The 27032-nt window shown below is 41.3% G+C and overlaps 2 protein-coding genes across 3 annotated transcripts; one reads left to right on the top strand and one right to left on the bottom strand.

Annotated features, from left to right (window-relative positions):
• The first annotated feature begins 3491 nt into the window (after positions 1-3491).
• Positions 3492-6453, top strand: LOC120110362 (protein PLANT CADMIUM RESISTANCE 8-like). Its single transcript, XM_039125181.1, has 4 exons — positions 3492-3762; positions 3994-4065; positions 5780-5992; positions 6093-6453. The coding sequence occupies exons 1-4, from the start codon at positions 3498-3500 to the stop codon at positions 6164-6166; spliced, it is 624 nt and encodes a 207-aa protein (XP_038981109.1). The 5' UTR covers positions 3492-3497; the 3' UTR covers positions 6167-6453.
• Positions 6454-6652: 199 nt separating this feature from the next.
• LOC103706847 (rac-like GTP-binding protein ARAC7) lies at positions 6653-10196 on the bottom strand. Of its 2 annotated transcripts, XM_008791097.4 has the most exons (8): positions 9773-10178; positions 9051-9138; positions 8850-8959; positions 7901-7964; positions 7721-7785; positions 7527-7592; positions 7248-7357; positions 6653-6997 (listed from the first exon to the last, which is right to left on the bottom strand). In XM_008791097.4, the coding sequence occupies exons 1-8, from the start codon at positions 9869-9871 to the stop codon at positions 6964-6966; spliced, it is 636 nt and encodes a 211-aa protein (XP_008789319.2). In that variant the 5' UTR covers positions 9872-10178; the 3' UTR covers positions 6653-6963. The 2 variants fall into 2 exon arrangements, with proteins under 2 accessions (XP_008789319.2, XP_017698205.2); XM_017842716.3 differs by having other exon boundaries at positions 7527-7785; positions 9773-10196.
• Positions 10197-27032: the final 16836 nt, after the last annotated feature.

The following is a 27032-nucleotide window of genomic DNA, read 5'->3' as shown; positions in this document are numbered from 1 at the left end:
TCACCGAGGTCGGGATCCCGTGCGAGAGACACAAGGACAGGAACCCGATTATGGTCCTCCACGAGTTCGGAGCAAGCTGTGCTGGGACGAGTTGGTACTCTACCAGCAAGTTGTTCACGAACTCGTGAACAGAGAACCGCAGGCCGGCCCAGAGCGTCTCGCGGTGGATCGCGATCCGACCTGGGGGCGGCCGCGTCGCCCTATCCTCCGGTCCCGCAATTTCGAGACGAAACCCGGGCTAGAAGAAGAACCGGGAGCTGATCAACTCCAACTCCTCCCCCGACAAACTCGACCCTACTTCCTCAGGACCGAGACCCATTTTGCAGAAAAACGAAATAAGCTAAAGATAGAGGGAGTAAGGAGGAGGAGGAAAAGGAACCCTAGCTAGCACAGGGTGGGAACCTACAGGAAAGTCGCCGGAAATCGCTCCGGGCACCGTCGGCAAGGTTTGGTCGAAAGGTAGAGCGAAGGAGGAGACGGCAAAAATGAAGGGCAACCAAATAGAACTCTTAGGGCAGATTCGTGGGGTTTATATAGACCCCCCTGACGGCCCAGATCGACGGGTTCGGTTCCCATCCCTTTACTCCGGATCAATAAGTCGGGTACGAAATCGAAGCGCCGTCCTATCGGATCTCACGGCCTCATCATGGGTCCGCAAAACCGGACCACCTTGAAAGATGAGCGGACGTCACCCCCGCTCCCTTCATTTAATAAGCCTCCGGGACACGTGGAGCACCGATGTAGCCTCAGCCTCCCCAGATCAGTATTCTGCTAATACGAGATCGGAAACATCCGACCTCAGATCATGCCGCGTGTTCATTTTGAAGCGCGAAACAGCATACCTATTCATGAGGGGGGCCTCGACCACGAGATCGAGGCGCCGCCCCATCGGGCCCAGGGACCCTCATCATGAGTTCGCCGTACGAGGCAATCTCGGAGATCCAAGGGGCCATCCCCGCTGCTGCCGCTTCGGGATGTGTAAGGACGCAGACCCCATCATAAGCTCGCCGGCTAAACGACCTCGAAGCGCCAAAGGGCGCAGACTCCGTTATAAAAGCTCCAAGGCGCATAAGGGTACGGACGTAATTCCCTCCGACCTCAATAACCACAATGACAATTTCTACTTCCCGCGTCCGAGCTTGCAAGCTGCTCGAACTCGGAAGTCGGGGGTAGTGTTGGGGGAAATACAGTTTTCCCCCAGCAGTATAGTAATCCCGCCCCTAAGAAGCTGCATAGCCGCCGACCTTGGACAGCCGAAGTCGGCGCCCGACCTCGGAACGCCCGGCCTCAGAACCTCCGACCTGGAGAACTCCCGACACCCAAGGTCTATTCTTGTCAACCACCTACTACGGCCGTACCCCTCCGAGGTCCGGCCGAGGGCCATATCCTGCCACTGCCCCAGCATTTATTGCGCATGACCTCTGCAAACCCCCGGTTCACTCAACAATTAATGCGCACCTCCGGCTTACTCCACAATTAATGCGCATCTCCGGCTTACTCAACAATTAATGCGCATGGCTCCTATTATCTACGGACCCACAGCTTTCCACGGCAAATCAGCTCAGCAGAGTCCAGTCAACTGCGATAAGTCTCTGATCTCGGCCTTACCTCCGACATCAATGCAATGATTCACCCGATCGCGTGCCAGCTCGGGTCGTACGGCGAACTTACCTCCGACGCCAATGCAATGATTCGCCCGATCGTGCGCCAGTCCAAATAACATGCCGAGCCGTACAGCGGCCTCACCCCATCACATCATAGGTAAACCGACCCCCCTATAAAACGGAGCTCTTGCTTCTCAGGGGAGGGACACACAAAATTCTACAGATACTGTTCTCCTTCTTCCCCTCAAACACAGCTTGCCCCCTCTGACTTAAGCATCGGAGGGCCGGCGCCGGAAGATCCGGCCACCGGCTTTTCTGCAGGCACCCAGACGAAGGACGCCGCCCGCCGACGGACCGCCGCTCCTCTGTGTCCACCAGCTGCTCCCCCTCCTCGACCGACGATCGCCCCCGGGTCCAATTTCCGGCAACACATAATAATATATATTATAGCATAATTTAATATAATATTAAATTATTTAACATAACATATCAATGTATTATGATATAATGTAATATAATATTATATTTATAGTATAATACAATAATAAAGATATAAAATATTATAATTATTAGTGTAAATTAATTTTTCATAATATAACAAATTTTCTAGTTAGGTGATAAAATTGGTTAAATAATTATTAAAGGGACATTTTATGCAATTGTTATATTTTATCACAGGTATTTTGACTAAAAAAATAGCTTTCCAACCGAGCCTAAATGTGCTTTTTCGGAAAGCTCTAAAATAGAGTTTTTCCCAAAAAGCTGTTTTTAGCTTTCTAAAAAAGCTAAAACAGCTTTTCAAAATTTTTACCAAACACTCCTATTTTATCTAAAAGTGTTTTTGAGTGGGTAGAAAGTGCTTTTTGGTCCTCTAAAAGCTTCTTCAAACAGGGCCTAAATCCTATAAGGTTTAATTCCACAACATGAGACTCAGTGCAGCATTGCGACAAAAGGAACAAAAATTAATGAAATTCATTCTATGGTCGCAAGGAAGAGATCCGATTGTCTCAGATGCAGCAGCAGCTCAGCTTTACCATAATTGTACAAGACCATCGGAGGTCAACAAGCTAGATCAAGTTGCTGATGTGAATTTTTTTCAAAGTAGATTATATTTTACAGGCTAATCATCCAAATGTAGATCTCACCATCTGTCCAGCTCACATTGTACAGCTTTATGCCTGCAATCAGGGTGAGCAAGTTGTTTGCAAGCTAGGACGTTAAATAAAGCTTCCATTTTCTTGAACTGTGATTGTGATGGCGTGCCAAGAATTCCATCCTCCGCATATACCTTATCGAAGGCCAGCTTGGAAGCTGGTCAAGGATTCTGATGGAAGTTCTTTTATATTACCAACTTGTAAAACCGGGATCAATTGTTCCAGGTTCGAGGTTGGTCATCGGTGGAGGGGCATGGGGCCAATGATCACAGAAATCAAGCACTTAAAAAGGCTGGAAACTTTAGGTAGCATTCCGGGCGGCAGGAAGAGGTCCGAATCCACTGATTGATATCAACGAAGCCATGCGAACGAGGTCAATAGACGTTACTTCTCAAGCAACAAGGATGAGGCCATTAAATTGATGTCATGCAGAGGGACCCATCCATTTTGGCAGTCCATTGATATCTATCTTATCAGCTTGATAACGCAAATTTAAAACGTTGAACCCAACTCATAGGTTTACTTTGAAAATATCACGTTCATGGAACCATTCAACAAAGACAAACTCTTTACAATAGGAAAACGACTTTGGAGAACGAGGGAGCCATTATTTTCCATATTTTAAAAACTCTGAGGACGACAAGCACAACGCACCTCACCTTAGCCTGCAAGCTATATATATTAGACTAATTTGTTGAAGTCTCTTTGAGAACAAGAGTGGAAGGATCTTCGTAGCACAATGGGAAGACCTCGACCCAATGACACCGAGCCTGTCGGCCAGGATTCCGGCCATGACATGCAATCCGATAGTCCGCCGGAGGTCGGCTCGCCGGCGTCCTACCCTCCTCCTGCTGTGCCTTATCCTCCACCGGAATACCCACCACCTGAGCCAAAGGCGCCATCGCCAGAGTATCCCGGGACTTCTCCGGTCCAACCAAATGGCCAGAACATCGGCCGTCCATGGACGACAACACTATTTGATTGTGGAATGAATGAAACAAATAGTAATGCTATCCTTAAATACTAGATTTGATTAAGGCTGTTGTTAGAAATCACTGAAATGTTGCCCTCATGAAAAAGCTGCAGTACTTCATTATTTCACTAGAACCTGGTTTCTAATCTTTATCATATTCTGCGTGATAAGTATTTGCTTGACATGGGCTCATTTCAATGTTCTGTATTGGTTTAATTTCTGAGTGCAAATTTAATAAGTTATCGATGTCTTTATGTTGCAGCTACGATGACGGCCTTTTTCCCATGCATAACCTTCGGGCAGATTGCAGAGATGTTAGATGAAGGGCAAACCAGTAAGAAACTGCAATTATTCCTCTCTTGTCGTATAGCTTTCTTATCTTCCTAAATAGGAAATAAATTAAAGATTCGGTCTTTGGATTCTGCGATCAATATTTGGCCGATGATTGATTGTGTGCCATTTAACTGTGAAAAAAAAAATCATCTTAGGGGCCCTCAAAGCTCATAATTGTAGTGGGGAAGGCACTATATTAGCTCAACAATATAGACTCCGTTTGGCAAAGCTGTTGGCAGTAGAATTTTCAGAAGTAGAGCTTCTATAAAAAGCTATTTGTCATTTGGTAATTACATTTCTAAAATGCCGTGAGACTTTAATATTTGTTTGGTAAACAAACTCAGAAAGTACTTATGGTGTGGCAAAATAACTATAAAGGACATTGTATAGTATTATACAACAGAGTATAATAAAATATAATATGCATTAATATATAAATATATGATATAGTATAATATTACTGTAATGTAATATAATATTATTATAATATAGTAATATAACATTGTATACTATAGCATAATAATATAACATAATTTGATATTATATTATATAATATATCAATGTATTATGATAAATATAATATAATATTATATTTATAGTATAATGCAATAATAAAGATATAAAATATTATAATTATTATCATTATATATTAATATTATTATTTTCTGTAATTATTATATTTTATCATAAGTATTTTGGTCCAAAAAAAAAATTATAACTTAAAACAGCTTTCCGATTTTTTTATCAAATACCCCCATTCCATTTAAAAGTGTTTTTGGAAGGCCAAACCGGACCATAGTAAAATATCATGCCATCAACCATGAAATGTTTCCTAAAGGCTCAGCCATGTCTACACTTAAAGGCGAGGTACTGAATAGCCTTCCTACCATAGAGGTGCATCATTCTATTGCAAATGTGGATGCAAGTAGTGATATCTGTGTGATTTATCTGAACTTAAATGGTACCGATCATTGCTAGCTGAAACCAGCCTGCCTATTCTTGTATGAAGTTCTGAGAGATTAGCCCTCAATTACATAAATGAATAAATTTTATCCTGCGATCCCGATCCTTATAAAATCCTCAAAAGTTGCTCATCATGAGGAGAAATGTAAGAAAAATGAAAGGATTTGAAAAAAAATTGAATGAAAAAGGAGGCAGCCCATGAAAGGAAGGATTCATGAACCAAGAAATGCTAGACTAGCATGGATATTTTGTACAAGAAAGGCAAGACTCAGCCAATGTGCAACTTCTCCGTTGTCCCACTCTTCATCAGACTCTGCAGTGCATACATAGAGAGAGGAGTGTTGGGACAGTTACATGTCACCTGTGGAACTTATTTGACTGAGACCTTGTGTTACTATAGCACTGCTCTTCATGAACCTGCTAAATATGGCCGATTACCCTATAAGTCTTGATCACAATTTTTCTTAAGCTACTCAAACAACAACCCTATAATATGGTAGATATTTTAAAATATCGCAGGATTGTTGCTAAGTACCTGGCCAATTTGATTGATCAAATGATCGAGCTTTTTCAGGCCTTAATAAGGCTATTCATGATGAACCAAGTTATTCTGTACTTTAAGGATAATTTCATTAATTAGAATGTTCCCCTTTGGTATTATGTTTCATTAGCATGCTGGAAATGGTAAACCTGTTCATTTATAAAGAGAGTAAGGTTTTTGTTTCATTCACTTGATAATATATATTTTGTAGGTTGCCCACTGGACAGCTTCATGTTCATCCTGATGGCACCAGCTCTCTGCACCTGTTGGATTTTAGGTTCCAACTACAGGCTTAAGCTGAGAAACAAATATAACTTGGTCCAGGCTCCAGCTGAGGATTGGATTGTCCATCTATTCTGCCCCTTCTGCGCTCTTTGCCAGGAGTTCAGAGAGCTCCAAAACAGAGGAATTGACCCTTCTCTAGGTATGGATATTTATCACTTCTTTCCTTTTTTATCTGTATTTATTATGCCTTCAGTGAGCCATCTTAGAGAGCTGACCTCTGACTTGAACGCTTTTTGAAGGCTGGATGGGTTATCTTGCAAAACAACAAGAAACAAGGACTGTTCCTCCCCAGAGCCAATTCATGAAAGCATGAAATTCTATGGTCTTTTCAGCAGGCTGGGCGAGTCATCTTATTCACATTTATTTTAGATTTGCATAATATAGACTTTCATTATTCTGTTTCTGAGCTTGAGCTTGAAGAATCAGACAGTTCATCTTGTTTACAGTTCATGTATTATTTGGATTGCGCTTGAAGAGTCATCTTATTCACATTTATTTTAGATTTGTGTAACATAGACTTTCATTACTCTGTTCTGAGTTTGAGCTTGAAGAATCAGACAGTTCATCTTGCTTACAGTTCATGTATTTTTTGGATCGCGCTTGAAGAATCTGAGTTTGAGTTTGTTGTCTCTGCTTGAAGCAATGAACTCACAAGCTTATCACATAGTGGCATCTGACACATTGTATTGATTTTACTTACTCTAGCAGTTAATATTCATCTCTTCCAGAAAGAAAATACACCGTGACACATATTAATGATGGCATGCTCTACTACCATGAGGTAAGGAAGAAGAAGGCATTTCTGTTCTTCTGAAATCACCACCATTGCATTCATAAAGTATCATTACTTTTCAACGAGTATCAGCATAGATCAACATGACCCACTAAATAGCGATAGCTGGAAACCATATAAAGTACTCAGGCATTACATTCTTACATAAACAAGAGAACTGGTTCATTCCCTGAAGTGTTCGAGAACCAACGGTTCCCTCTTACCAACGAAACAAAATGTTTTGTCAGCTGTTTCCAAGGAACTGAAAACTCAAGATAAGAGATTGCTGCTGGCGTGCTCCCAAGCACAGCACACCAAATGTGGTCGCTTCTTTACTCCTATGCAGTGCACATTCCTCCACAAACAAGATTCCTGCAGGATTAATCACGAATCCAAGCGTTAGATTGCATGGATGGCGATGTGAAGCTCATGAATTAGAAGAGAAACATATCGCGTGCAATGTCGTCCAGGAAAAGTGCACCACCTATGTGAATTACTAGGAAACATCTAATGGAGAGAAAAACGAACCTACATTGAGATGCTAATAATAATGTAACAGGAACCTGCAATTATACAAGTCCAGAGAGCAATGAAAATATGATTGCAATGGTCAGTTACTCACATCATTAAACAGCCAGAGCTTCTCCTCCTTTTCTTCTTGGGCATCATCTCCTTCTTTCGTGGAGGTTGAAGAACCACTTTGATTGCAGTATCAAAAACAGCTTTGACGTTCTATTAATTAACCAAAAAATAATATTAATATGTGCTATATAAGACATGAATCTTAGCAAAATCAAAGTTATCGATAAGTGCCGTAATTATGTGCCATGCAAGTTCAATCAAATGATAATAATTCTGCACTAATGCTCGATCATTGATTCGTTCCGTCAGATTCACATACCTGTTGGGTTTTAGAGCTGCATTCGATGTATGCTGCTGCGCCAATTTGTTTCCTAAGTTCTTCTCCCTAAACAGGAAGAAAAAGTATCTATTAGATAGTTCCAAACGACCGATACCTATAAAGCATTTCCCAACTTTCTTTACATTTTTGGGTGTGAGATAGGTTCCCCATAAATTAGTTCCAGGAGAACTTACTTGTGACGATGTTATTGTAGTAGCATATGGATGTTCAGCAAGATAACCTCTGTCTTCACGAAGATCTGAAATTATCAGACACTAAAGAGTTTGACATTTTTGAAAGAGCTACAATTCTACAAGCCTTGGTATCTTAGATTATATCAAACTCAAAACAGTAGTATTTAAATGATTACACACCTAGCTTAGTCCCGACCAGAATAATTGGAACATTTGGTGCAAAGCGACGAAGTTCAGGCATCCACTGATCGACAAACAAAATAGTAAGATTGCAAGCACTTATTGAAAGCATTAGCAGATGTAACAAGGACTCATAAGACATGAAGAATTAAGGATTATATTGTCATATGAAATTAAAACATTTACTTGAACATCATAGAAAAAGCATATTAAGAATATGTACGAGTAAAAAAGGGAATAAAGGAGGAGGTGGTCAAAATCCAATCGAGATTTCACGATAACACTTCAAAATTAAACTTGCACTTTTGTTTCAAACATGGTGAAAGCATGGCCAACAAAACTGTAACAACCTAAGACCTCACCCAAAATGGCTAATCGAAAGATATTTTATAGGTTCTTTAGTCGTCCTCACATATTCTCACCGTTCAAGTCTTGATGGCCACGTTAGGCTGGGCCGAGTTCGCTCTGACACCATATGTAACAACCTAAGACCACACCCAAAATGGCTAGTCAGAAGGTATTTTTTTAGGTTCCTTAGTTCTGTATAAGTATCCAAGATCTTCTTGGCAAATAACTGATGCGGGACTAAATATATACCCACAAGGATCCTCACAAAAACAACGACGAAAAGAAAAAGGAAAAAGCTTTGTGAAATTCTAAATTGAGGTACAGCAGACATTTATGCCTGATATGCACCACAAATGTGAATTAAAATCATGTATTGTTCAGACATAGTTTGAACATGTCAATTCAAGTTAAAAGTATACAAAAGAAAACTGTTACATGGTCAATGTCCTGATGTGAGACCCAGGAAAAGCACCAAACAAAAGCCATAAATTAGAGCTTTTACTCCAAACTGATAACAAACTCATCTGCTCAGATAAGGTGAAGCCATAGCCTCTGTGGAGAGGTAATAAAGAAAGCAATAAAGCGATAGTGTAAACAGTACCTTCTTGAGAACATTCTCGTAGCTAGCCCTGCTGATTAAAGAGAAAGCTAAAACAAATATGTCTGCACCTCTATAACTCAGTGGTCTCAGTCTGCTATAGTCTTCTTGTCCTATAAAGGCAAACATGGAAAGCTAAAGCTTTATTAATTAATAGAAATCTAGCATGCAAAACCAAATCGAAAAAAAGAGAGGACTTATTACCTGCAGTGTCCCACAATCCCAAGTTGACAATGCTCCCATCCACAGAAACATTAGCACTGAAGTTATCAAAGACAGTGGGAATATAATCCTGCCCAGAAGTCACATTATAGTGGATATAAGATCTAAATCACGGGCATTCTGATAATTATTTCGCTTGGGGCTTATGACAAACAAAAATCTCAGGACAAGCAAATGGCATAAAGAGATCTATGTTTGATATTGAGAATGATTCTTTCCATCTGGTCCTTCAGAGAAACCTAAGAACTTAAGGAACTAGAATAGGTAAAAAAGTTAAATTGCCATACAGTTTGCAGAAACAAGAACAAGCACCATGGATTGTTTCTTCTCAAAACAGATTTGATTATTTTAGAAGGGAAAAGGGAAAATGCCAAACAAAACAAGACTGGGATCTATGAAATAACCAGCAGAAATAATGGTTGCGAAACAAAAGGAGAGAATGAAAACTGTGAAAACAGAGGTTTGGTTTCTGGGGCAAAAATAAGTAGAAATGTATAGAATATGAACTAAAAAAAAAAAGGAGTAAAACCACAAAAACTAAACAAACAAGAGTAGACTCACAATAGAGCCAAAAAAAAAAAGGGAAAGATCTGTTAAAAAATAAACCTAAAGATTCTTTATACATATATATTTATATATATGGAAAAAAAAAGAAAAAAGAGACGCTCTCAGTTTGGGCATCAGAGGAGAGGGCCTATACATACAGTAGGGAACTTGTTGCTGGTGTAGCAGATGAGCATGCAGGTCTTCCCCACAGCCCCATCCCCAACAGTCACACATTTAATGAACCTTGTAGCACTCATCCCTCTCCCTCTTCTCACTCTCCCCACTGGAAGAGAGCAAACTTCCTGAGAGAGCAAAAGCAAGCAACACACAGACACACACGCACAGAGAGAGAGAGAGACTCCAAGGGGAACAGATAAAAAGACCCAGAGAGCAGAACTAGAGGAAGAAGATGAATAGGAAACAGTGTCTCCAAGCCTTGCAAAGAAAGGAGGCGAATGGCATATAAGCACTGTACTATCTCCAACAAGAGGACAAGGGTAGTGGTAAGACAGTGAGAGAGCGAACTGTAGCTTTGTTGGTATGAGTGCTGTTACAGGGACTAGGAGGAACTAAAGAAAGGTGGTATCGCCTCCCTTCAGTCAAAAAAAAAATGAGGAACTAAAGAAAGCGCCAAAGTGGGGTGCCTATTACATATATCTTTACCGCTTTTTAGCTAGCTATATTTGACAGCAAATTTCCTGTTTCTCATGCAACAAAGGACACGTGCATCGATCAAATCCGACGATACACGACACTAAAGAAAACATTATTAAGCCAAAGCTGTCGGACGTCTGAACTTTAAACTTAGTCTAGTAACTCTACTAGTTTATTATTATTATTATTTTATTATTTTCTTATTTTTTTAATAAGATGAATAAACTGTATAGAGTATATATTAAAAAAATAGTACAACCATACCATCCGTCCACAACAGCATCTCATCAGCGCAATTAGTTGCTTTGTTTGTCTCGCAATAAACATGACTCGTCCTGCTGAGAGAACATCCTCCCATACATGCCAAATATTTAGAATCAAAAGGTCTATCGTCTTCCGCAGGTTGTTTGAACGAAATAGAGTTCGCCATTGATAAAATTTTAGAGTTCTAAATTTCAAAATTACCTTCCAACAGAAGACACGTGTAACGATCTTATCCGACGATACACGGCATTAAAGAAAACATTATTAAGCCAAAGCTGTCGGACGTTTGAACTTTAAACTCAGTCTAGTAACTCTTCTTCTTTCTTATTATTTTATTATTATTTTTTGATTTTTTTACTAAAACAGATAAACTGTACATTAAAATGAGTATAATTCTAAATTTTGAAAAATAAAATATTCAAAAAATAGTATGATCATGCGATCCGTCTATAATTATATCTCATTAGAGTGATCAACAACAAAAGATGTGACCAAATTAGCTGCTTTGTTTATCTTGCAGTAAACATGACTCATCCTAATGGCACCTTCCAATGAGATAGAGTTCGTCTATATACAGAGTTTTGCGTAGGTGACTCTTTTCTAGGCCGCTCTGTTTTCTTCTAAAGGAAAAAAAAAAAAGCGAGCGAGGAGGAACGGCCGGCGAGGGTTCAAGGTCTGCGCGTTGGATTGCTTCCCCCTCCTCCCTCTTCCTATATTTTCTCCATAACAAGGTGCCATTCCGTGTCATTGTAGTAGCCACTACAGTTCACGCCTGACGTGGCACTGAGCTCACCCATTATCTTTCGCCACGCTGGTGCTGCAGGAAGATATAGCCGTTGGTCCACTTTCTGATGTCCATCTGCGCTTCCAAGTTTAAATAATAAACGGAGCAGAAATAATGCTACACGTGGCGATCGAATAGTTCCGTTACCTAAATTTGGGCCCTAGACAATTTCCATTGGACGAGGTACTTGGTTCAGTGGGAAGTCCGCTGGCCGAGTCCGGGGACCGCGCTCGAATCATATAATAGCCGTTGGAACGAGGTAGAATGACCAGATTGTCCCTGCCGCCAGCGCAGATTCAAATTTCGAAAAGATAATTTTGTAAAAATGGGCGGTGCACGCTCAGGACTTTGGTTCCCGGAATCTGGACTCCTTGTCAGTTCTTGCGAGTGAAACCCTAGATCTTGGAATTCTGGTTTGACTCAATTAAATGGGAATCTTAATTAATTGCATTTTTTTCATTTGTGTCCTTGTTAGCCTCGAATTCTTTATACTCTTTTTAGTCATGTTTTCTCCCCTGTGAATTGTATAATAACATACAACTTATAATCTTTTCGCGCTTACTTGCATGTTTTGATTTCGCATTGTAGAAATTACTTGGAGTATTAATCATTTTGGGAGGTGCTTCTTTTTTTTTCTTGTTAATTTTACAAAGCCCGGAGAAGTGTAAGGATTTGGCATTTCATGTGTTGAAGAACTATTCATCATAACATGATCGTTTGTATGAGTATGTACAACAAAACAATAATGAAGTGATATTTCGAACTTCTCTTGTCCCCTATTTTAGGTGCAACCATTGGCAAGATCTACGTGCACAGTGTGGAATCATATTTATTGTTATATTTTCGTTGGCCGAGTCCTGATAGCACTCTTAATGTCCGCCAAGATTATAAATAAGCCATGTCAATCTAGGGTAGCACATGACTCGGGCCAACCAATTTTATTAGTGCAAGAATTCATACGGGCATAGTTTAGTCTAATATATATAAAGATGCAAATAGGTTGGGTCAAATCAGATCCCGAGTAACTTCGACTTGATCTGATTTCTTATTCGGATCCTAATGTTGAACTCAAATCAAGCAAATAGAATATCGAATCAGATCAGATCTATGGCTAAAATTTTTGACTCAACAGATCATTCGGGTTAAGTTGGGTCCATATATAACCCGATCCCATCGCAAACAATTCGGCTCTGGATCAAGTCTGGAAAACATAAGGAGTCGCAAAGCAAAAAAATTAAACTTGGTTAAAAGAAAATCCTAATTTCATAGTAAGATATGAATGCTCTTTGGAAGCCTATTATGATACATTTGATATGATAATCTTTTTCCAACGGAGCTCAAAAAATAATTGAAAAGAGTTCTAAAAATTTATTATTCCCTATGAACTGTACGAATTATTATGCTTAAAGTTATCTAATAATTTGAAATAGATAACATGCCAAGCCAGTTACGGCATCGATCCACAATCTAAAAGTCAAACTTTCCATCCAAAAATATCGCTCAGTTTGCCACAACATCTTGTATATTATGCAAATAAAATCAGATTAAAAAGCTTGGATTAGTGGGATTATAGATGGTGGATTATAGAACTTAATTCTAATCGGAACTTCGGATGAGTAGATTATAGACTGTAGACTGCTTAACCACCCCCCCCCCCCACCTCGATTAACGGATATATTAGGTTTAGGTCAAATTAGATGATAAGTCAAAAGATCCATATTAAACCATATAATAATCAGGTCGAATCGGAATGGAACTCAATAAACTTAGATCCAACTCAAATATAGAATGTGTTCAATTTTGGAACATGATCCAGCTCATGGGTTTTTAAATCGAATCCTGATTGAATCTAAGCGCGTTGGATTGAGCCATGGGTTGACTCAACCCATTTACAATTACATAAAAACTATATATTGGATAGATCATGATACTTAAGTTCTAAACTAATGCAATTAGATCATCTATATTTCAGCCAACCAAGATAAAGATTGCATGTTTTTTCGGTGGCAACTCTACTGTCCGGATCCACCTTTGGAGACGAGCCAATGTACAGACTCGAGCCATGTGTAGCCTCGCAAGTCCCAAACTGTCCAACGTAACCGAAGACCGAATCATCAACCTCGGGAAGCAAAAACTAACGGCAATTCTTCCATGGACCAGTTCTCGTGTCAGGGCTCGCTCATGGAATGGATGGGATGGTTCACAGCCTTACCTACCTTAAAAAATATATTTTGAAATTTCAAGAATAATAGATATTTAACATGCACGAAAGAGCTCAAAAGATGGGCATGGCCTTGTGGCGGAACCCCGGGATGGGCTCTCGTCCTTTTCGATGCTTCCCGGGAGGAAGAGGTGTGGAAGAGCTAAACCACTAACAAGGGTTATGCAGGCCTGGCCAGGGACACCACCCGCCCTAGTGTCTCCAGAACCACGAACCATCACGGAAACCTTCCATTCATCTCGACGGCGGTCCCCAAAGTCGACAAAGTGGTAAGAACAAGGCATGTTTTTTCTTATTGTTACAATGGCAGCTCAAACGTGCAAAATCAGAAAAAAGCAAATAACACAGAGACCGGAGCACAAGCGCATGGTCACTCCAGATGAATCCTTCTGAGTAGTGGGCTGCAAATAAGGCCACCCAGTCGCAGGGGCGGCCCAATACATTTGGGGGCCTAAGGCGAATCCAATGAATGAGACCTTTTTTTTTAATAATAAAAAATTTCAATAAATATAAAATATTTAAAAAATATAGGAATAGATAGCTATCAAGTACACTATTTCAACAAAGATACATGAATCTAATATAGATAGGCAAAAAGCTTTTTCAATTTAATATAATTTTTAAATGAAAGCACATAAAAGTAATTACTCTAAAAAAAAGGGCCATGAAACTGATTAAATAACTGAGATAATGCTTGGTAATAGTGTTTACCATGTCAAGCAAGAGCCGAATAGGAAAGGGTCATCCATGACACTTCATGGTCAAGGTAAAGAAAAGAATTGAACCTCTCTATTAGAAAAAGTAGGGGCATTATGGAAAATTCACTCCATCTAATAAATAAAAGTCCCATCCCACCATCTCCCCTTCAAGTGAGTACCCAAGCAGCAACTGCAACATCACAGCACAGCAGCCATTCAACCCCCTCTTGCTCCTTTTCTCTCTCTACCACCCAAGAGGGGAGAAGAAACCGAGAGGAGAAAATTAAAAGAATCTCCACCCTCCAAGAAGTCCATCTCCAACCCCCCTATCTTTCTTCCCGATGGCCCAGCTGGATCAGGAGTAATGTGAGGGAAGGAAAACCAAGACCAAAACCAAAAAAGAGAAGGGATGAAAGATAAGAGTGGCTTCAGGCGTGCATCAACTATCGCAAGGATCTTTGAGGATGGTGGAAGGAAGATGAGGGGGGGAACGAGTGTTTGTATAGCAGCAGCACCTCCCGGTTCCAAGAGGACTTAATCGTGCCAAGGATCTTTGAGGATGGTGGAAGGGAGACCGATGTACTTTACTTCTAAAATCTTTTACTTATAGCCGGAGGATGGGCAGCGGGGGGCGCAAGACGACAAGTTTGATGTCGCAGCTCCGGAACCCGGCCTCGCCGAAGATCCGGCTGACGATCGGGTCGTCGAGGATGGCGAGCACCAGCTGCTGCAGCTCCACCTTCGCACCGAAAAATGACGACCCGAGGGAAGACCGTGGGTGGGGGCCTTCCCTGGGCCGAGGGCCTAAGGCTCGAGCCGGCACTGCCCAGTCGGCCGCTCTGTTCACCTTCTTGTAGACGTGTGTGGCCCACGATAGACCATCCTCGTCTAACAGTCTGCGAACATCACGTAGCAGGAGGCTTGAACTCGCGTCAAGACTGCAGCCCTGGATCCACTCTATCACCGTAGCCTACTATCCCTCACGCACAATGCAGTCCGCACCCAGTATCTGCCTCACATAGGTGACTTCCTCCCATGCAATCCTGAGCTCAGCGCAAACCACATACGTGTCGAAGATTTTTTATGCTAAAAGTCGACAAAGTGGTAAAAACAAGGCATGGTTGGTTGTTGTGGCTTGGACCATCTTGAGAGGTCAAATTTATAAGAGGAAGGCCAGCATGGATGGCTTCCGGTGGTTATACCTTTGCATGAAACAACGATGGACCGTTGGATCGTGCTCTACATAGATCTCAAAGCATTCTTAATTTTTTTTATTCATCTGCTCGCACAATTCTGAAAGCAACCATCGTATGATCCAACGATGGATACATGCGAAGAAAGGTGAATTCTACTTTTAGCATGAAAGATACAACCTCTGTCCAGCTAGCATATATGAAATGAAACCCTAAAGAAATTAATCAATGAAAAGTCCAGTCCACTCTTGAGAATGACTAATAAAAAAGAGGTCCATCAAAGGGATTGTTTTCCTACTGATATCCTATGTGCGCAACAATTGTAGTTGACAAGAAGTAACATGAGTCGGTTTCTGCTTGCAGTTCCTTTTAGGCCCCGTTTGGGAAAACTATTGGCAATAGAGCTTTTGAAAGTAAAATTTTCTAAAGTAGAATTTTTATAAAAAATTATTTGCTGTTTGGTAACTACATTTTTAAAGTGCTGTGCCACATAGATCTCAAAGCATTCTTAATTTTTTTTTATTCATCTGCTCGCACAATTCTGAAAGCAACCATCGTATGATCCAACGATGGATATATGCGAAGAAAGGTGAATTCTACTTTTAGCATGAAAGATACAACCTCTGTCCAGCTAGCATATATGAAATGAAACCCTAAAGAGATTAATCAATGAAAAGTCCAGTCCACTCTTGAGAATGACTAATAAAAAAGAGGTCCATCAAAGGGATTGTTTTCCTACTGATATCCTATGTGCGCAACAATTATAGTTGACAAGAAGTAACATGAGTCGGTTTCTACTTGCAGTTCCTTTTAGGCCCCGTTTGGGAAAACTATTGGCAATAGAGCTTTTGAAAGTAAAATTTTCTAAAGTAGAATTTTTATAAAAAATTATTTGCTATTTGGTAACTACATTTTTAAAGTGCTGTGCCACTTTAACATGTCTTTAGTAAACAAACTAACAAAATATTTTTGGTATGACAAAATAACCATAAATGACATTGCATAGTATTATAAAACAGAGCATAATAAAATATAATATGTATTAATACATAAATATATGATATAATATTACTGTAATGTAGTATAATATTATTATAATATAGTAATATAATATTGTATACTATAGCATAATAATTTAATGTAATATTAAATTATTTAACATTACATATCAATATATCATGATATAATGTAATATAATATTATATTTATATTATAATTCAATAATAAAAATATAAAATATTATAATTATTAGTATAAATTAATTTTTTATAATATAATAAATTTTCTAGCTATGTGATAAAATTGGTTAAATAATTATTAAAATGACATTTTGTGTAATTGTTATATTTTATTATGGATATTTTGGTACAAAAATAGCTTTCCGGCCGGGCTTAAAAGTACTTTTTTGGAAAGCTCCAAAATGGAGCTTCTTTCAAAAGCTGTTTTCAGCTTTCTGAGAAAGATAAAACAACTTTCCGAAATTTTTATCAAACACTCCTATTTCATTTAAAAGTGCTTTTAAAAGGCCAGAAAGTACTTTTTAGCTCTCCAAAAACTCTCTAAATTGGACTTTAAGTCCTATATATCTTGTATGTCTTGCCTACATGATTCAAATGGAACTGGTCTCCTGTATTGATTTCGTGCGGTTGTTTAGATTGGACTGACAACCAAGTAGAGCCCTTTACTCTTGCCAAAAGGCCTAGCAAAATAAATTTATTTGCTATATCGATTTATTTACATAGAAAGACAGAAACAGTTTAGTATTTTAGGGCACGTTAAATTGCGAGCCAACGATAGCAGCTGCCCAACCTTTGGATCCTGATCAGGCTGAGGAAACTAAAAGCCGCCTTCTTTCGGGGATTTGAAGGAACTAACATCGGACTAATTCCAGCCAAGAAAATCCGGTCTAGGTTCGATCAAGGAAGGCACTTTTCATTTTTGGTAAGGGTGCAAATAGGTTTAGGTCAGACCGGATCATAAGTGACTCCGACCTAATTTAGTTTCTTATTCGAATTTTAATATTGGATCCAAACCCAATCTAATAGAAGATCGGATCGAGTTCACGGCCACAAATTTTGATCCAATGGATCATTCAGGTCGGATTGAGTCCAATATAATTCGGACATAAATCATAAAATTTTGGGTCTGAGACGAGTCCGAGTCAGGTCCAACTCGGGTCCAACCCAACCATCTCTCTCGTTGCTAATGTTGTGATTTCTTATTTAACCAGCATTCATTTTCTCAAATTATATCGTACAAATAAATGGCCTGCTTGTCTTAAATGTTGGTGGCTCTCCTATCTTTGTTCGTAACTTAATCAGACTTGACCCCTTGCGACGCTTGTCTAGGTACGCTCCTGGAATTTCAACACTGCACAGCTCTCAAGGACTTTTATCAACTTCCTTAGGTAATGATTCAATATTTAAACAGATACTTTACAAGCAACATTTGGACCTGATTCATCGAAACTACACTCGGTCAATATCATTCATATCCAAATGCTAGTATTTAGTAATTGATCCTTTCCATAAAAGTTGATAGTCTATAAATAGTGCTCAACTCGAAATCAAAATTTTTATAGATAGCAGAGTAAATTGAATGAGTACATATTTCAAAACCCAATGCATATGGTGGCTTCAATATGGATCTAAAACTTTTTTTGATAACAAAAAATATGGATCTAAAATAACTATTGAAGATGTAACTAATGTCTGAAAGTGGCCATAAAACTACTGAAACAGAACTACATGAGTTTTCCTATTCCTTTTACCTAGTGCATTGGCTGGCCTTCTTTTTACTAGGAGCAAAGCAGGAGTTTGAATTCAAAAATTCCGTAAACTAGAGAGCAGTAGGATAGTGATACTTGATTTGCATTAAAAATGTATCAAATAGAACGCTAAACCAGTGCATCAAACATGGGACACTCCTATAAAACCTTATTTCAGGATATTCATGAACAACTACTTAAACATGTGATGCATCCCTGTAGCCTGTGCGCTCAAATGGTTTACCAAGTTTGGGTCAAATTGTAGGGTTGGAAAACCAAAATTGCCTCAATTTCAAACTGATTGGATCGAGTCTGGTCAAGTTAGAATTAAAAAAACCCAAACCTAGCCCTAAAAATGGAATGGGTCCAATTTTAGAACCTGACCTGACCCTACGGGTCCTTTAAAATGAGCTGGATCGGATTTAAGCTGGTCGGGTCGGGTCACAAGTCAACCGACCCATTTGCAGCCTTAGTTTTTTAGGCGATAAAAAGGAGGGGCAAAGCTAGAGATAGAAATCGGGTTGGGTTGGATCCGATACGTGTTGGGTTGGATGCAGGTTGGGTCAAAAATTTATCAACCCAAACTCGATCTATTTATTACATCTATCAAAATTTCAAATCTGAATCCAATATGTTTAATTATTTATTAAATAGGTAACCTGATTCGACCCACATAACCTATTTATTAAATAGGTTAAACATGTTAGACGGATTTTTAACGAGTTAGATAGATTAAGTTGGTCGGGTTAAACATATCAGAAAAAGATTAAATATATTTAAAATAGGTTAAACAGATCGGGTTATAATCTGACCAAATTGTTAAATAGGTCAAAATAGGTAAAATGAGTTAAAGGTTTAAATCCGAACCCAACCTATTTAATAAACAGATTTAGATCGATTAACCTATTTACGACTCAAATCTATTTATGTCAAATCCAAAGCAGTTTAAAGCAAGCCGTTTGCAGGTCGGATCATAAATTGTCGTTTTTAGGCAGAGCCCTATACTTATGATTCAAGCCATATGAAAAGTGGAAGTTAAATTTCTTCATTGGATTTGTCGGCATACAAGGTGGCTTTGAGATTTGGAAATGCACTACTCCATGTACCTTGGAACTTGTAATGGTGCTTCCCAACTTTAAAATCTGGCGCACACTCGACCCACAGTGAAAAATTAATTTTCACTTTGTAGAGGACGTGAACTGCATCCTATGGTTTACAGGCAAGCGAGGTGGTTGATTTTTCACAATATATTTGGGAGTGGTAGGTGGTTGGTTGATTTCAAATTATTTGTAGCCTTTCCACTAGCATTACATATTCGATTCGAACTTTTTTTTAAAAAAAATCAGCCTTTTTTTTACGAGCCTTCTAGAGATTACAATCGATCTGATGATAAGCTGTGCTTCCCACTTCCAAGGTTAAGGAATAACTGACTCACATACCTAAATTCCGCTTTAGCCAAATCCAGGCAGGATGAAGGTGCGAGGTAGCAAATTGTGCACTCTACCATGCTCCCAATAGAGATGGCAATTGGATCATATCGGGTCAGATTAGATGCGGATCGAGTCAAATATTCGTTAATCTGAATCCGACTTATTCATCAAACAGGTCAAAAATTCAGATATGAATTCGATCTATTTATTAAACAGGTATCCAACTTGACCTACATTAGTCGTTTATTAAGTAGGTCAAGTTAAGTTAAACACATTGGATTAAACAAGTTTTTAACAGATTAAATGTATTTAAACAGATTAAATGAATCGGGTTAAATAGGATAGAAATAGATTAAGCAGGTTTTAAATAAGTCTTAAAGAGTTAAATGGATTCGGTTATGACATGACCCAATTATTAAACGGGCCAAAATGGGCTCAACGGGCTACTCATTTGGTTATTATATAACTGATAAATACTGATGAGGGGCAAAATGGATCGTCCTGCTCAGGGCAAGGGATCGTTCCATTCCGGCCGAGCAGACCACAACACCAACTAGACAGAACCATGGTCTTGCTCAGACAAGACCACGGTCCTGCTCGAAATTAGCCCAATCTTTGACTCCATTGAAGGCTCAGTTGGCCTCGGCTGGATCTCTCTGCTACCACGACCTGCAGTGAACTCTTCTAATGCTTATAATGACGTCCCGGGCTCGAGCTCAGAACGCCCTGCTGTGTCAGCTGCGGGCCCAAGAGCTCCTTCGACCACAGGACTATACTCGCCGACGTGCCCCAATCGAGTCTGGGGCGCCTCCTTTATATATTCGCTGACGCGTCCTGACCGAGCTCGGGACGCCCTTTATGTTCGCCGACGCACCCCGATCGACGCACCATCGTACAGGAGGTGGCTCCCCTTTCTCTGCTCCAGTCAGCAGCTCCCTCGACTTCCCAGCATGGTCACCTTCGGGCCAAATTTGAACCACAACAAATACTACTAATGTTTGGAAAATAAGGTCATTACGATTATTATGACAAATATAATTCAGGAAAAAAAAATGTAACATCATTTTTTATAATTATTGGAACAATTTACTCATTTTCTATAATTCATTTTTTTATTCTCGAACTTGTTTTACTTAAATAGACATATATTTACATTAACGATCAATTAGTTTCTTTTTACACATGTTTTAAAAAATTACTTACTGGATTTAGGAAAATAAAATTTCTACTTTTACTTCCTCCCACACCTAGGGTCCCCACCTCTAGCTTGAAAGCCAAAAACAAAGTCCCCTGCGGGCATTGCCACACTGGCATCTCGGTTTTTATGATGGGCAGGAAAATGCGGTAGCCGGTCACGTGCATCATTAATTGGACTCAGCGAACTTTGGCACCGTCCATTCAAAGTCGCAGCCACGTTGTTAGGTACATTATTACTTGATCTGGCCTCTCATGGCACGCTCTAGATTTCCCCTACCGGTTTTGCTCCATCGTATTCAGGCTCCGTAACATGGTCCCCGTGTATAGAATTAAAAAAAACATGGTCCCCATATAGTAGAATTACGTGAGAAAAATTATCTATTTATTTTAAGTTTTTTAAAAATGTGCTTGGTTAGCTGTAAACGGGCATTTGAAATCACTTAGGTATGCAAGTAGTTATTTCGAATTTTTGATTGTCTGACCAAGTTACTTGAAGTGATAACAATCAATGGATCAATTAAAGTCAAATCAGATCAAATCGGGTTTAAGCTAACAAGTCAAAAAATGTTCAATTCAAACTTGATCCATAGCCAACCCACTCTTACCGTCACAATCTATTAATCTATTTGAGGCTCAACTTATGTGTAATATAACCAATTTTTCTACTCATTCTAGTTATTATATTAATTTTATTTTTTTTTGAGAAATTGAGGTGTGTTGACGCGCTAGAGAGTTGAGGTTGATTGACCCATGCCCTTTCAGCCAACCCTACGATTGGGCTAGAATGGTTCGGTGGGGTTAAGCTATCGATGGAAATTATTAAATCCCACAATTACTCTGCGTGTCATGTATCGCATTGGAAATTCATTGCTGAGAGGTGGTAATCGAGTTGGGTCGAATTATGTACTGATTGGATTGGATATAGAATAAGCCAAAAGTTTATCAATCTGAATTTGCTCTATCTATCTAACATATCAAAGATGAAAAAAATGTAGAATCCAATCATTTTATTAAATAGATGATTCAATCCAACCTATAATAGATTAAATCAAATTAAACAGGTTAAAGCGCTTTGCTAGGTGGTGAAGCACCTAAAGCAGCTCTATAGGTTTAGCTGTTGAGGTCCAGACAACACTCATCTTCAAAGGCATGCCCCAAACAATGAGCGATCTGAACAGGAAGGTAGCGAAGGGTTCCTCTGGAAACATTCCCAAGGTGGAATGAAGAGATCCAGTTATGGTTGGGAGTAGTTTAGGGCCACCACTTGCAAGTATTGTGGACCAGCCATAGGATCTCCAAGGATGGACTAGAGAACCTCCAACTCTATTTCACGGAGGTATTGGAGATGCCGATGGAGAGGGTGGAGACATCGAGACATGCTTGTGAGTCCACAACGTTAATTGCTTGAAGCCTTGGCCGGAGGGTGCCAGCCAATTCGGTTGCCTGAGATTTCAAGGTCAGGGGAAAGCTTGACTATGATGTGGAGTCCTATCCTATGTTAGAGGAGCTCAGCATCCTCCGATTCAAGACAGAGGCAGACCGAGATGTTGCACTATTCGACGGCCTATGGTTGGTGGCTGGGCAACTGTTGGCCATGGAACCCTGGGTACCCGGCTTTGTTCTGGGTAAAGACATTGTCAAGACCACCGTTGTGTGGCTTCAGTTGTCATGCTTGCCCTTGGAATATTGGGAGAAGGAGATGATCTGGGCTATCACAGCAGTGGCCGCCTGCCCTCTAGCGCTCGATAGCTTCATTGACTAGTTGAAGAAGCTAAGGTACGCCAAGATCGAGATCAAAATTAATGCCCTAAAACTGCTTAAGCTGGGGATTCCCATTCGGGGGCGATCTAGGGATTTCTGGCAATCCTTCATGTACGAGAACATTTCAGTGTTCTCCTACCACTATGGAAGGATTGGCCACAAGGACAAAGAGCATCGCTTCCCTTTGCCCTCGTCGATGGTAGGAGGTGGTGATTTGGGTGGAGTTTCTTCGAAGCCAATGGTGGTGGAGACCGGGAAGGAGATCCCCTCAGTGGTGGAGGAGGAGTGTCCAAATGTGGGAAAGCGCCCGGTCTTTGGACTCTGGTTGGCCACGACGAAAATCCAGCCACCTAGGGTTTCAAAGGGAGAGGTGTGGCTGAGGAAGGAAGCTGAGTCAATCCCGAAGCCAACATCTAGCCTAGGTTCGACTCAATCCGGGCCTAGTTCCTCCTGCAATTGATCGAGTTCGTTGGGGTCTCCACCGAATTCTGATAGGTGGCAAAAGCCATCCAAGGTGGCATGGTGGACATCGCCGGAGAAAGGTTGTCCCCATGATGAGGCTCGTCAGCTAGGTGGTGAACCGAGTTAGCTCAGCTCTGGAACCGAGTTAGGCTTCGAGTCACGGGAGGAAGCTAGCCAGCTTCAAGGAGTTAGTCAAATTGGTCGGGCTGACAGGCTGACGGGCTGAGTGCACTAGACACTATAATGGCAGAGGTGGACTTGGGCCTGGGCCAACTCAAGCGATCCAGAAGCCTAGTCTCTCCTTGGTGATTGTCCATATGGAGGGTGTGATCATGCCCTAGCCCATGTGGTGGCCTGGAGGGCGGCACCGAGTGCGATGGAAGGTGGCGACGTTCTTCACCATCCCCAACCATCTTCCTCGACCCCGAAGGTTGAAGCTAGGAACCATGGGCTGCCCGACGTCCTCGGTGGTGCGTTGGAGGCCATCTAGTCAGGAGGAGGGGGCTCCCACCCTAGTTCGGGTGCGGCAAAGAGCTTGATCACGGCATCCGACCCAGCAAGGGAGGATGACTGCTACTCGACGGTGGCCGTCGGCGGAGGCGACACACTTGGGCAGGAAGAGTCGTCAAAGTTAGGTGGGGGTGATGAGGAGAAGGCTCGAGCGGTTGGTTGAACGGCAGGGGGAGACGAGCATAAGGACATAATCCGAAGGGCGAAATTGGTCTTAACTGGGGGCCCCACCAAGCCAACCTCAATGGAGGAGGTGGTCAGGAGCGTCAGTGCTAAGGATCTAGGCGCTGATGTCGGTGGTGCTTGTTTACCTGACTTCGCCATGTTATGATAAAGTTTTTTCTATAGAATTGCAGGGAGCCGGGAAGCCATTATTTGCCAGCTCCTTCAGATGGCTAGTGCAGCTTTACAATCCGAATGTTTGTGTCTTGTTTGAGACGCACCTGTCTGGTGGGAACAGCAGGCTAGGTGGTGTTTCCCTTCCTTTTAGGGTTTCTATGAGATGGAATCTAGGGGTTTATCTGGGGGCATTATAGTAGTGTGCAGGTTGGGTTTTGCTACTTTTGATTTGTTTCACAACTATAATCAATAAGTTATTATGGTGATTTTTGATACAATAAGGACCTTTGGATTATGTCTGCGGTGTATGCCAACATAGACTATAGAAAATGTCATATATCGTGGGCTAAGGTGGCCAGTCTGATTCAATAGGGGTCCCTGCTATTGTGGCTGGGGACTTCAACTGCATTGGTGGGCCTCGGAAGAAAAGGGGGGTAAGGCCTTCTCTAGTAAGTTGGATGTTAGAGAATTTCAAGAATTCATATCTTTCAATGGCTTTGTCGACCTTAGTTTTATTGGATCCAGAATCACGTGGTGTAATAATCACATGGGTAAAGCAAGAGTTTGGGAGAGGATTGACCAAGCCTTTGCCACGGCTAGTTGGATCTAACGCTATTCAGATTATCAGGTGCGCCACTTGTCCCATATTGCTTTTGATCATTTCCATTTTGTATTGTGGTCCCTTCCATTTTGGAAAAAAATTGGCTTTCTTGTCCAAAATTCTGGGATATTGTGAGGGGTGCTTGGAGAATGATGATGAGGGGTGATGCTACGTACCGAGTCACCTGCAAGTTGGAGTTAACCAAGTGCCTATTTCAGAGGTGGAAGAAAAAAGGAGGTGGAAAATATCTTTAGGAGATTGGAGAAGTGAAGGATTCGATTGCTCATTTACAAGCTATGGAGGACTAGTATGAGGGGTTGCCCCCTAAGGAGATGGCAGAGCTTAGAGGAAAGCTGGCAGTGCACCATTTCCTGCTACAGTAATAGGAGGTTCTCTGGAGGTAGAAGTCTAGGGTATAGTGGATCAAGGAAGGAGATAGGAATACTAAATTCTTCCATCAATTGATAATTATCAGAAGACAAAAGAACATGATCCAATGCTTAAGGGACAATAGCGACCAGATGATGGACCACACTAATGCTATCAATCGGGAGCTCTTGCAGTTTTTTAGATCCAAATGGGTAGCTCAGCTTGGGAGCAGTAAGGTCGCCTCCAGACTCATGCCCACTTAGAGGATCTCGGACTCCGGGAATGCTATGCTCATCAGTCTGGTGGAGGCAGAGGAGGTTCAGGAGGCTATGTGGTCCTTAGCGGAGGACAAAGCCCCAGGTCTAGATGGTTTCCTCCCTTCTTTTTTAGGACCATTATTCGCCATGAGGCGACTGTAGCGGTTTAGCAGTTCTTCAACACGACCTCTCTGCCTCGAGATTGGAAGAGGACCTACATTACCCTGATCCCGAAGAGACATGACGTCATTGAGCCTAGCCATTACATACCCATCAGCTTGTGCATCACTTTTTACAAATGGTCGTGAAGGTCATGGTGTCTAAACTGAGGAGGGTCCTGCTTCATCTCATCGGTCTTAAGCAGGAGGCATTCGTTGAGGGGGGCAGAGTATCTCGGATAATGTCCTCATTGCATAGGAGTTCTTGTATGACCTTCAGAGGGCCCCTATTGACGTAGCTTGAAGGAAATCAAGCTTGACATGAAGCGAGCCTATGATCGGATGAGCTCACATTTTTTTTCTCAAGCGTTGCTGAGCTTTCATTTTCAAATGTTTGGGTCAGGTGGATCTTGAGCTGTGTGCATACTCCCTCCTTCACTATTTTAGTCAATGGTGAACTTAACCAAATCGGCTATCTAGTTCAGTCTGAAGATCAAGCCTCCAATCAGGAGCAAAATTATTGATGTCTTGGGGGTTAGGGAGTGGTAGGGGGCATTGAGGTACCTTGGTGTGCCCATTATAAGGAGGAGGCTAAGAAGGACGACATGCTGCATAATTGAACAGAATATCAATCGATGGCTTGATGGGTGGAAGCTAAGAGTACTCTCTATGATGGATAGGGTCACTTTGACAAGGGCCATCCTCAGCTCTGTTCCGATCTACCTCCTAACCAGCATTCTCTGCCGAAGGCTACGTTGGTCAGAATGGAGCCGATGTTCAAAAGATTCTTGTGGGGTATGCAGGAGGCCAGGGATGGAGTGCACCTCCTTGCATGGTAGGTGGTTTGTCAGCCACTTCACCACGAAGGGTTGGAAATTCACTTGCTGATGATAAGGAGAGGCCCTGATTGCCAGGGATGTGGCTGGATATGTGCTTGAACCGGAGGGCTTATAGAGCTTTATGATGAGGGCCAAGTATGGCATGTGGACCGCTACAACGAAACTCCAGGATGGTGCCACTGCTCTTATATCTGGAGAGAGATGTCCGCCCGAGCTCCGCTGGTACTACCCATGGTCAGATGGGTAATTAGGGACGGGCAACTGATTGATATGATGGATGATATCTGGACGGGTAGTCGCTGAGGCTTTGGTCTACTATGATTAACCTAGAGGGTGTGGAAGTCCTTAAGGTCTGCGAACTATTGCTTCCGGGTGAGAGGAGATAGAATGGTAATGTTGTTCGGCTTACCTTCGGGGATTAGCTGGCGGAAAGGACCCTAGTAGTGCCGATGCCTAGGTAGGGGGTCCCGAATAGGAGGATTTGGAGATTGACTGCTAGATCGAAGGTTAGAGTTGGCAATCTTTATGATCTTTATAGAGCTAAGCTCACTTGGTTGATTGATGGAGGCTAGATCTGGAAGCTTTGTGTTCACCATCATGTTGCTCTTTTTCTTTGGAAGCTGCCATGAGACTGTCTTCTGACCATAGGTATTTTATGCAATAGAGGAATGAGGCTCTCCCTCTCATGCGTGGTTGTTTGGAGGTGAAGGAGTCTATGGTTCATGTGTTGTTTCATTGCCCGAGGGTGGCTCAGGTGTGGAGGTGCTCTGGGATCAACTTGAGTTTATTGTAGCAAACGACCCGATTGAAGCCTTCTTGGCCTTTCTAAAGGGAACCATGAGGAGGCTAACCATGGTCCCTCAGGGTGTTAGGGCAGCATATGTTGCCTACTATATTTAGCTTGACAAAAATAC

Source organism: Phoenix dactylifera, chromosome 4, assembly GCF_009389715.1.
Source record: "Phoenix dactylifera cultivar Barhee BC4 chromosome 4, palm_55x_up_171113_PBpolish2nd_filt_p, whole genome shotgun sequence".
In the NCBI taxonomy this organism is placed as follows: Eukaryota; Viridiplantae; Streptophyta; class Magnoliopsida; order Arecales; family Arecaceae; genus Phoenix; species Phoenix dactylifera.
This window is presented reverse-complemented; position numbering and strand designations above follow the sequence as displayed.

Bases quoted from the DNA above. Each gene is read 5' to 3' on its own strand.
- LOC120110362 (XM_039125181.1), top strand. From the start codon at position 3,498: ATGGGAAGACCTCGACCCAATGACACCGAGCCTGTCGGCCAGGATTCC. The intron at 4,066-5,779 runs GTAAGAAACTGC...TATATTTTGTAG, and splicing joins GTTAGATGAAGGGCAAACCA to GTTGCCCACTGGACAGCTTC. The intron at 5,993-6,092 runs GTATGGATATTT...CGCTTTTTGAAG, and splicing joins AGGAATTGACCCTTCTCTAG to GCTGGATGGGTTATCTTGCA.
- LOC103706847 (XM_017842716.3), bottom strand. From the start codon at position 9,871: ATGAGTGCTACAAGGTTCATTAAATGTGTGACTGTTGGGGATGGGGCT. The intron at 7,786-7,900 runs GTGTGTAATCAT...TGATAATTTCAG, and splicing joins TCTGGTCGGGACTAAGCTAG to ATCTTCGTGAAGACAGAGGT. The intron at 7,358-7,526 runs GTATGTGAATCT...GTTAATTAATAG, and splicing joins GCAGCTCTAAAACCCAACAG to AACGTCAAAGCTGTTTTTGA.